The 10,607-nt window shown below is 40.4% G+C and overlaps 1 protein-coding gene across 7 annotated transcripts in view; it reads right to left on the bottom strand.

Annotated features, from left to right (window-relative positions):
• Positions 1-6,440: 6,440 nt before the first annotated feature.
• Positions 6,441-10,607, bottom strand: part of LRRC3B (leucine rich repeat containing 3B) — a 46,927-nt gene continuing 42,760 nt past the window's right edge. For all 7 annotated transcript variants that reach the window (XM_063323912.1, XM_063323911.1, XM_063323916.1 and 4 more), the window contains one exon: positions 6,441-7,684. In XM_063323912.1, coding sequence (XP_063179982.1) covers positions 6,741-7,520 — 780 coding nt within the window. In that variant the 5' untranslated portion in view covers positions 7,521-7,684 and the 3' untranslated portion in view covers positions 6,441-6,740. The remainder of the gene's footprint in view (positions 7,685-10,607) is intronic.

Raw genomic sequence — 10,607 nt, 5'->3', positions numbered from 1 at the left:
TATGAGGAAGTCTAGTGATCACAAACTCTTTGATTATAAGGCAGAGACTAATAATTGTGAAGGATAGAGATATCTAAACAGACTGTTCAACATATGGACTTTTTTTGTTGGTTGTTTTTTTTTCCTCCCTCAATGCCCAGTTTAATCTGCCACTGACAGGCTTTGGAGATTGTTGCGTCTTTATGAAATCTGCTTGCAGACTGCCCCACCAAACCAGCAGGACGCTCACCATGTGCGTTTGAAACCTCACAGCAGCATTAAGAACAATACAGATGTTTGAATTCCCAAACACTTAACTGCTTCTCAAGTTTCCCTGCAGTAGGGAAAGCTTAAAACCATCTCATTTTTCACTCTGGAGCTTTTGTTGGATTTAGCAGCTGTATTCCGACTCACAACCATCTCAAGAAATCTCCTTCGCGCGGCATGACTATCTCCTAGGAGAAAAACACAGCCAAACACACTGTAATGCCAAGAACCTACTCATTAACAAGTGCAGAGAGAAGAGCAGATCCAGGGACGCTAGCCACATTTGCGCACTCTGGTTTTTTACAAACAGGACTGTTTCTTATGAGCTAAAAGGCATTACATCATCCACCTAAACATTTTTCTTTCTAGAAAATCGCATCGCTTTCTGTGAGCCAGAAGGAAAACAAAAGGTTGTTTACAAAGGTCTGTAACAGCTTTATGTGGTAACCGACGGACTTGACTAAGGATTTGAGGATGAGAAAGAGGATGAGCTGTGCCAGTCACCCCGTTTTCTTTCACACCACATGCAGCTGGTGCTGGGACCTGGGGGACATTGTGAAAGGCTAAGGATGGAAGTGGCGTGAATCATGTCATCAAAGCAACCTGTTTCACTATTAAATAGGGCAAGCGAAAGCATCCAAAGGAGTTCCTGTTTTATCCGCGTACGTGCATGTGCACACATTATCTGCCACACTCATGCACACAACTAACAGCAGGGAAATACAAGTGAATTTGAGAGACCTATGGATGCCCTGCACACATACATACCCATTTATGTATCGTCGTGCAAAAAAACACTTCTTCATATATTGCCACGGTGTGGCGGGTACAGTCTGTTTTTAATGTTGGTTGGTTGACTTCACTCCTCAAATTAACTAACTCGGGCATACCAAAACTTCATTAAACCATCACATCAGTTTTCACTTGAAGAAACAGACAACAATGAAAAGATTTCTTTGTGAAAAACAAGACTTTAGCCTTGTTTTAATGAAGAATCTATATAATAGGGAAATCATCCTTTTTAGATGGACCACAAGGTGAGCTGTATAGTATCAAAGCACCCCGACGTGTCAGGAAAGATCTCTCGATAACCTTACTACAGGTCCCCAATGAAAAGCTGTCGCTCCTTTAGTTAACACAGTCTTGGCACAACTCAGCGCGGAGGGCCCGAAGCCCACCTGGCAGTTAGCACTGCAAATCACAGCAAGGAGACACCAACAGTTAAATGTGATTTTTCCTGAGTTTCATTCGAACTCCACGCATGTGAGACCTCCTTGTCTGCACAACAAATGCCCCCTCCTGCCTCACAGGGAGGGCAGTGCAGCACGGTTTGCATCCCACCAGACGCAGGAGAGCATAAAATGCCGTAAAATCAAGCCCACCTCCCCTTCTTCAACAAACACCTGCACCAGGACCTCAGAGAGAGTAAGAGAAGCACAGACTTGTGAGCCTTTCCTAGAGAATCCATCCCTGCTTCCTGGGATGAGCAGGGAGCTTCCTCCTTGAGAATTGTTATCTACATCAGTGTTAGCAGTGTTAAATAGCCTCTGGCAACATTGATTTGCATGAATTTGTGGAGTCCTACCTTTGAATATGTGTTTTCTTCTCTACAGTATCCTGTGCTTTACCATTTAAATGCATGCTCTGTAACAAAAAATATTAAAAAAACCCCAACTAACACCTGCCATTCTTTAATCAGAATTGCTCTATTTTCTGTTGCAAGAAGCAGAGATCAATCCTTCTTAAGTTACTTTTTGTGTACTACTCTAGTAGTTTGGAGACTACAGATCTACTTTTTTGGAGATGCGGAGAACCTGAACTAAACGCAATGTTCCAGATGTGGGCTCATCAGTTTTTATTCAGTGGTTCATCATGCCATTCCACCACACTGTTTGGCTGTCTATTTCCCTCCGGATAATTTCTGGTGTTTGTCATCGAAGAGCTTCCCACTGTGTCTCCAAGATGTTTTTCCATTTGCTTATAGCCAATTTAGAGAATATCTTTGTGTTCATAGCTAAGGATATGCCATCTGTGGTACTTTGCAATTATTCACACCAAATCCAACCTTCATTTTATCATCATCTGCTAACTTAGAAATGTGAGAACCTTCTGTATTTCTTCACAGTTAGCTGTAGGTTGGACTGCCCTCAATAACTGTTTATCATCCACAAATGTTACCAGTTCATTATTAACTCCTTTTTCCAGATCACTCAGAAGTACATTGCACAGCATTGGTCCCATTCTGAGACCTTTGGGACACCTCAGAAATGTCAGTAACCATCCTCCTTCAAGAAAAGAGATAATTGCTTCTTTTGTTTCTTATCTTTTCACCAGTAACTAATTCATAGGATGATTTTTTTCCTCTTCTCACATGCTAGTCTACTTTCCTCCAGAACATTTGCCCAGTCTATCCTGGCCCTTGCTAGGGTGGGATTCCTGTTTTATGATTTGCTTAGAAAAAAATGTTCCCGTTTGTTTTGGCCATACTGTGGCTTTACATCTAACCCCACCAGAATTTACACCCTCTTCTACTTTTGTTCTTCAGATTTCATTCCTACAATTTAAAGACTATGCTTTTATCGCCTGAAATCTCATTTACTCTTGTTTGTCAATCCTAGTTTTTTTTCCGGGTGTGGGAGTAGAGGGACATCCTTTTAAAAATTGATTTAGATTGACTGCACATCTTAAACACGCTGCAAGACTCCATGGCATCTTCAAGCATTTTAGCCTCCAGCTGTTCCTTCTACCTTTCCGGGGTTTTTTTCCTTGCTTCCTAATGCTTACAATTTGCCCCTTTCAAGCTGAGAAACACTGGTGGATTTTCTGTTATGGCATCTCTTTGGTAAAGCAGGATTCTCCTCTTTCCTCCATGGGACGACCAGAACCTGCACCACCACACTTTCTGTTTGTACTCAGCCCCTGAAAGTTATGGCGATTGCGGTGCAAAATCTTGCTATGGAAGACTTAAAAACATAATGTACATTAATGGTGAAGATATCCGTATCTAATTCTGTACAAAACTGAGAACAGAATTAAAATATGAGCCTAAATACAGACAGTCCAAATGTACCATCACAGATCTTACCCAAAGAGCATAACACCACTAGAAAATTAGCAGAGAATTATCAGCGTTAGTTTTAAGAAAAAAAATGTTGAGAGACTTATCTTCTACCATTTAGAAACAAAAACCAGGAAGTTTTTTACAAAATCAGGGTATTGAAATGAATCACAGTTAATCTATTGAGCCCTAGTCCTACTTTTCCTGAAGCATCTTAATGACGAAAAACATAATTAAGAATCACTGTGCTATGCATTTCCCTCTTTATTTTCTGTTGTATACCATCTCCTGTGAATATGGAAAAAGCTATTTCATTTCATCATATTTATATACAAAGGTATCACAGCTACAAATATTTCAAATTACTAATTTTTGAGCAAAGCTGTTTGGGTAAATAAAATAACTCCTTGAAGTATTATGCATTCAAAGTTTAAACAGTTTGTGCCATTGACTTCAAAGGGCAGCATGTAGGCTTTTCTACAGACAGTAGCTTTGGACAGAAAGGTGTGCAGTAAATGTGATAAAAACAAGTGTCTTCATATGCTAAAGGTCTTTTTCTTTCTTTCCTATTTCTTTTCAATGAAACAAAGAGATGCAGCTCAAATATTTGAGTTGTCAGGAGTACTAGCAGTGCCAAGTCCACGTAGCTGAGGAACAGTGATTTAATTCTTTTTCCTCGTCAGCTAAATTCAGCTTGACGAGTTTGCATCTATCGGTTGTCAGAGCATTGCCTTGTTTCTCAGATTTTAAATGGAGATTTCAGTGCTGGCTTTAAAAGAGGAAAGGAAAAGTTTTGTGATGAGAGATGTTTGATAGGGAATCAATTAAAGAAAATCAGTAGACCTGAAGAACTGATATGAAACCATCCCTCCAGAGGCTTTCTACAGAGTACTGCTTAACTTGGTTTAAATTGGTTTTGGTCAGGATTTGAACATGCAGAGTCAGAAGCTCAGCTGGGGCAAAACTGTATCAGCTCCAGAACCAGTCTTACAGATCAAGTAATAAAGTGGAAGAATGGAAAAACTAAAGAGAAATTATTTTTAGTTTTGTCGGACAGTTTTGGGGAGAGTTTTTTTATTTAAAAAAAACCCACAACACTGCTTGAAAGCAAATTTTAAAAACCTTCTTTTTGTAAAAAAAAACACCTTTAAAAACCTGTTTTAGAGTGTTTTAAGGCTGCCCAGATTTTTGTAAATATTGCTGTTTAAATAATTTTTTTGTCCAAATTTTGTGCAGAAATTCCTGCATTTGGTTGTGAATAACCAGCACTGCATTCTTGTTCGAGTTAGTATCTCCAGCTCAATCCTTACTTTCACCTAGTACCCCCCCAGCTTTTTCCAAAAGCAGCATACTAGCTGGGATCCCAAATACCGCTTGGGGAACACACCAGTAGAAACAAGACAAATTTTACCCTGAAGGAGATTTTAAGGAAATTAGGTGAATTGCATCGGGAATGAACTTGGCTCAGCCTACACAGAGGCACTACGCGTCCTGTTCAGCAGGGTTTGTTGTATTGCCAGTACAATATCACATTTTATCTCCTCTCTTCCGATTCACGTGTGTATTTAGCCCTACTGCTTTTGGCTCCTGCAGGAGGCCACGCAGAGCTCGGGGAGCTGGGGGCGGCACTTCAGCGAGGCTGGAAAACTCAGCTTGGAAGAAAAAGGAAGGTATAAAATGCAAACTAAGCAGGATGCGTAATCAACAGCCTCCTCTCCTCAGAAAATACAATTTTTACTTGGTGGGAGAGGAAAGGGGGGAGGCAGAAATATCAGAGAACAGATTTTTTTTGGACAGACTGTGCCCTTTAAAAACATTAACATTCTCTTAATATGCCAAAAACTGTTCACTGAGGTAAAACAATGCAAATATCTAAGTCGGTCACAAGAACGGGTACTCAGGCAGGACTCAGCCCACAAAGGTGACATAAAAAGTTGAGTCTATGCACACTTAAAAAAAAAAAAAAAAAAAAAGCCTTTTTTTCCTGTTCTCTCACCTCCTTTGAAACAAAGTTTAGATATTCTTTTAATAATGTTCTGAAAGAAATAAGATAAACTTGTGCACTCTAAAATATAAAATATAACTGTAATAGAAATAACGGATAATCTACTGGGAGATATGACTCTAGAGTTTTTTTAAACTTTTTAAGACTGTCCTTTAGCACTTGTTTTTGCAAAGCAGCATTTTATGTATTTTTTAATACATCCTTCTGCAATCCATATTCCAATGTCAGTTAGACTGGATCTATAGGGACCCAGAGACAATATCATTTTATTATGGTAATAAAGGACAAGAGGAATACATTCTTGTGAATTTGTTCCCTTTGAAAACTTTCTCTATAAAAACAGAAAACCATCAAAGACAGCAGAGCTTAAAAAAATATCTATTTCTTATCCAAGGCTGAGTTTAACTGCGTGGTCTTTATATTTTCCTAAGCATTTATCCATAAAATCATATAAAAATATTTCCTAATACACAATAAAATATGCCCAGCCAAATGTTCACTTATTTCATTCAGCTTTTTTAAAAAGGCTGCACCCTAAAAAGTAAAGCCACTTTTAGTTACAAACCAACATACTGATTAAAAGGACTAATTTTATTTAACTTTTTAAATTTTAATTTAAATCATCACTGTGGTACTCCGGTTTGAATGGTATATTAAGTTTGCTCCTGCCTTCTTAGTGTCCCCCCCAGTGCTGGGGACACTTGCATGAAGGTCATGGGAGGCAGTAAATGGGTGTAAGATGAAAAGCCGCCGCATTTCCCCACTTACCTCTCTTTGACGTCCTATAATGGAGCTCCTTCATGTTGGTTCCTCCCCAGCACTGCCGAAATGCCCTCTTGTGTCTTACCCAGCATCAATCCCTCACACCCAGGGTCAGGACACTCTGGCTCCTCACACTGTGCCCCTCTCCCATCATGGCGAGCAGCCCCCAAAATGGGCTACCACACACCAGCTCTTCACCTTGCACCCCAGGGAGAGAAGTGCCCTTCAGGGACTCCCTGCTCCCGGACCTCTCACAGCCCTCTGTCATCGCGCCTCTCTTCTACCTCACGAGTGCTGATCAAACCAAGTGTGCTCTGGCACTGGACAGGTTTCTGATCAATAAATTACTCTGGTTTACATGGTTCAAATTTAAGCTTTTATTTGGTTTTTAAATTAAAAAAATAAATTTCGTTATTAAATAGTGGAATGGGTCTAAACTAATGTTTACATATTAATTCACTTGCTTTAGGATACCACCAGAGAAATAATTAAAGTATACCACCCGGACAAAACTTTCTGTTAGAAAGCTCAACAGTGGCGTAATTCAGTTAACAGAAAAAAAAAACCCAAAAGTCTTAATGTTTACAATGAACGTTAGAAGTAAACCTCTGGTTTTAGTGTGATCCGAACCTAGTTTCCATCACAAAGGCAGTCATTGTATTCAGAATACTATACCACAGTGCTAATGTCATCGGCTTCATCTGGTTTCTTTTGCCTGCTTGGCAGGGATTTCAAGTACTCAAGGTGCCGCCTTGCATCCTCCTGGTTTTGCCGGACGTAATAAACCACGTACGAGATCACCATGGTGAACCAGCCAAACATGGTGACCAGCATGGCGTAATCGGTAGTCTTTTTAGGAAGGTTGCAGAGGTCAGCATCATTGGCAGCGTTGAGGAACGGTCTCCCCGCATGTTCATCCAGCACAGAAGTCTTGCAGATGACGTTGTTGGCCGTCTCGTGGTTGGAGGCCATGCTCCTCAACACCTGCTGCAGCGTGCAGTCACAGTGCCAGGGATTGTTTGCAATTCTGGCTCTGGCCTTTAAGTTGTTGAAAGCGTTTTTGTGCACGCTTTGAATCCGGTTGTCAGACAAATCCAGAGTCTGCAAGGTTTCTGCCACCCCTTTGAAGGCATGTTCATCTATAAACTCAATCCCGTTTTTTGATAAATTGAGGACTCTCAGTTGGTGCAAGTCCTTAAAAATTTCATTGGGGATTGATGTTATCTGATTGGAGTCCAAATAAAGTAAGACTGTTTCTGGAGGAAGATCTCTGGGTATTTCCTTGAGGTTCGCATTGCTACAGCTGACGTTCAGACCTCCGGAGTGAGAACAGAGGCAGCCTTTCGGGCACATACTGGCAGAATGAAAGCACAGTATCATGAGGACAAAACTTTGTAAGAGCAGACACATGGAGAGGGAACGAGTTAACCACAGGTCTACCAAATGCATGCTGGGGTGTCAGCATAATCACACGCCCATTTCTTCTTCAGCCAACAGTGGTGGGAAAAGGATCGGCAAAGCTGAAACGTGGCTTCATTTTCTTCGGTGGGATTAGTTAAAAACTGACTAACATGTGGGCTTCCTCATGGTCAATACTCTTCTTAAAAGCGCACCTACAGAGAGGAAGGAAGACAAGTTGCTTATACCATAATTCCAATCCAAATTTTGTTTTCTTTAAAAAAAAAAAAAAAAAGGAAGAAATAAAATGAAGTCAACGTGATGTACAACACTAAATAAATGATGCATTATCCTATCAGCACACCAAAGAATTTATTCAGGTAACTTCTGTTAGCATTCATCTGAGTTTAGTATATAAATCCCCAGGATGTTTTTTAAAGGGAACTTACGACTAATTGCACAGGTTTGGGCTTTAATACTTAGTAGAGGAGGCACTGGTTTGTTTTTATCAGACTTTTCTAAAACAGCTGTAAAACTAAATTAAATTTTCCCTTGCTAAAGTAGAAAATGCATTATTAGGACCTAAGAGCTGGATCTCCAGCAACAGTGACACGTAATTGAGGAATTTGTGGTGGTCAATGTGAACTTATCTCAAAATAATTTATGCTATTTTAAGTCCAAATCGAAGTACTTCGGCAAGGCAATATTTTTACTATATCAAGAAACAATAATGAAGTAAACCAAACGCTGCTACAAGACACCACAGTCTCCTTGTTTGTCTCCCCCTCCTTCTTATCTGCTGTTGACCCCCGGATTTCCTGTACCTCCCAGCATTTTGTGAGACACTGCTGAGAGACCCATAGAAATAATATCTACTTTCAGTTTTCTTCAAAGTTTTCTTTTCATTTAACATGGAGAAAAAGAAGGAAATATAACAACAGCAAAAACCTCACCCACAAACCAAATAAAACTCACACAAACCTATGTACGAGCCAAACAAACAAACAAAAAGACTTTATTCAGGGCATGTAATTTGCTAAAAGAACACATGAAAAATATTGTTTCTGCTTCTCCCCTCTCAAGTTGGCTTAAAAATAGTAAATATCCAGCAGCTTTTCCATTTTCTCCTTTAATTGGAGCACAAATACAGAAGTCTGAAATGCTGACCTATAAGGTTTCAAAGACAACCTCATTTATTTTTCCCCCTATTGTGGCAAACTATGAATTTTCTAACCACAACAGGTCAATTTTTTGTCATGTATATGCCCTCTGCCTTTGTAGCAGCTTGGATATTTGCAGCCTTCAGGTTGTATTTACATATAAATGAATTTATTTTTTTTCCAAACCCACAGTGTAGTCCCCTGCAGGGAGGGCATGTGTGATTCTACAGGAAAAAGAAGAAATTGCATTGCCATCATTTTTGCCTGCAGAACTCACATACTAACTGCAGTTTCCGGCACATCACAGTAATATGGATCAGATGTGTCACGTAGCATTCAAACCCATAGCTCAAGTTTTATTTAACCCTTTTGCTGAGGCTTGGTACGTCAATAGCCCCGCAGAAAAAGACCCAAAGCATCTTAATAACATGTACATTATGTGTGATCACTCCATCGCCATGGCTTGGGAATGGCAAAAGCTCAGCACACTCTCACTGCAACTACTGCAAAGAGTAGTAGCGTATCACAGAATCACAGAATTGCCTAGGTTGGTAGGGACCTTTCAGATCTTCTAGTCCAATCATAAACCTAACTCTGACAAAAACCATCACTAAACCATAACTCTAAGATCTACGTCTACCTGTCTTTTAAATACCTCCAGGGATGGTGACTCAACCGCTTCCCTACTCTTCCACTTATCTATTCATCAAGAGAGAGATGGCCCAGGAACCTAAACAGAAAGTTTACACTTGGACTCCATTACATGCAAATCTTCTACTCTAAAATTAAAGAGAAAGGAAAATGTTAGCAACGAGAAATTGTGAAGTTAACCCTGGAAATGTGAATCATTAAGAAGGGAAGTAAGCAGAGCATGGAAAGCTCTCTATGAGGAAATGGAGGTGAGGTAGCACCTCCACAATCAACAGAGTCCTGCAGAACCTCTGTGGAAGAAAGAGGGTTTCATGTGAAAGGAGACAATTACACGGGCTGCATCCTTGCCATCCCTCCCTGTGGTACTTGGTCTTCAGATCAGATAGAAATCTGCTACGGAAGGAGACAAGTTACAGAAGTTGTTTTTTCCCAGCCTGCCCAAAAGTGCTAAATACTTGCTAAAATGTGCAGCCCATTCGGAGGCCAAGCTTGAGCTGTCAGCTGCTCCCCCTGGCAGCTCCGAGCTGGCAATCTGCTCCTGGGTGCTGCTGTAAGAACACCCATTCCCTGGAAAAACAGCCACCCATTTTCTTTTCCCTTCATGTTTACATGACTTACTACTGTGCTGCACCAAAAGAGTAGACGAGCGGTCCAGCTCATCAGCACAGAATAAGGATTTCATCACTGACTACTTGCATGTAGGGGCTTTCCACCAACAACACTGGAGCCCTACCGCAGGAACGGACTGGGGTGAATGCCTGAAGTAGGTCCTTAATTTTGTAGAAGCATAAAAATCACACTGTTCTCACCAGAGTGTGATGATTAAATATCATATTCGTTTCATTACAGGCTAAAAAAAAAACAACCCTGCCAACCTGAAATTACACCATGGATCCTGCTGAGTTCTCCATAGCACATCTATGCCACTAGAGATCACGTGTCCAAGATGCCCCACGCACCAAAACCAATGTGGAATGTCTTCATCCCACTGAAGACAAACAAAGCTCTTTTTCTTTAATGTATTAATGCGTTTAGAGTGGAAGAAGTCGGATCATTACAGACTAAGCAGGAAAGTGTTTAATGAAGCAATGCCTCTTCAAAAGAGATAACTAAGTAAATAGATAAAGAGGGAGAAAAACTCCCCATGTTGTTACAAAAAGCAAATACAAGTTTAAACCCATCATTAACAACCCAGCCAACAAAACTTAGCTGAGCAAGAATAAAGCTCATCAAATTCTCAGTGAATTAACTGGAAGCAACCCAATGGAACTAAGCATCAGTCACGGGAAGCAGAGCTTTGTTTACTTCCATAATCAGGATATCTTAT

Source organism: Chroicocephalus ridibundus, chromosome 2, assembly GCF_963924245.1.
Source record: "Chroicocephalus ridibundus chromosome 2, bChrRid1.1, whole genome shotgun sequence".
NCBI classification, from domain to species: domain Eukaryota; kingdom Metazoa; phylum Chordata; class Aves; order Charadriiformes; family Laridae; genus Chroicocephalus; species Chroicocephalus ridibundus.
This window is presented reverse-complemented; position numbering and strand designations above follow the sequence as displayed.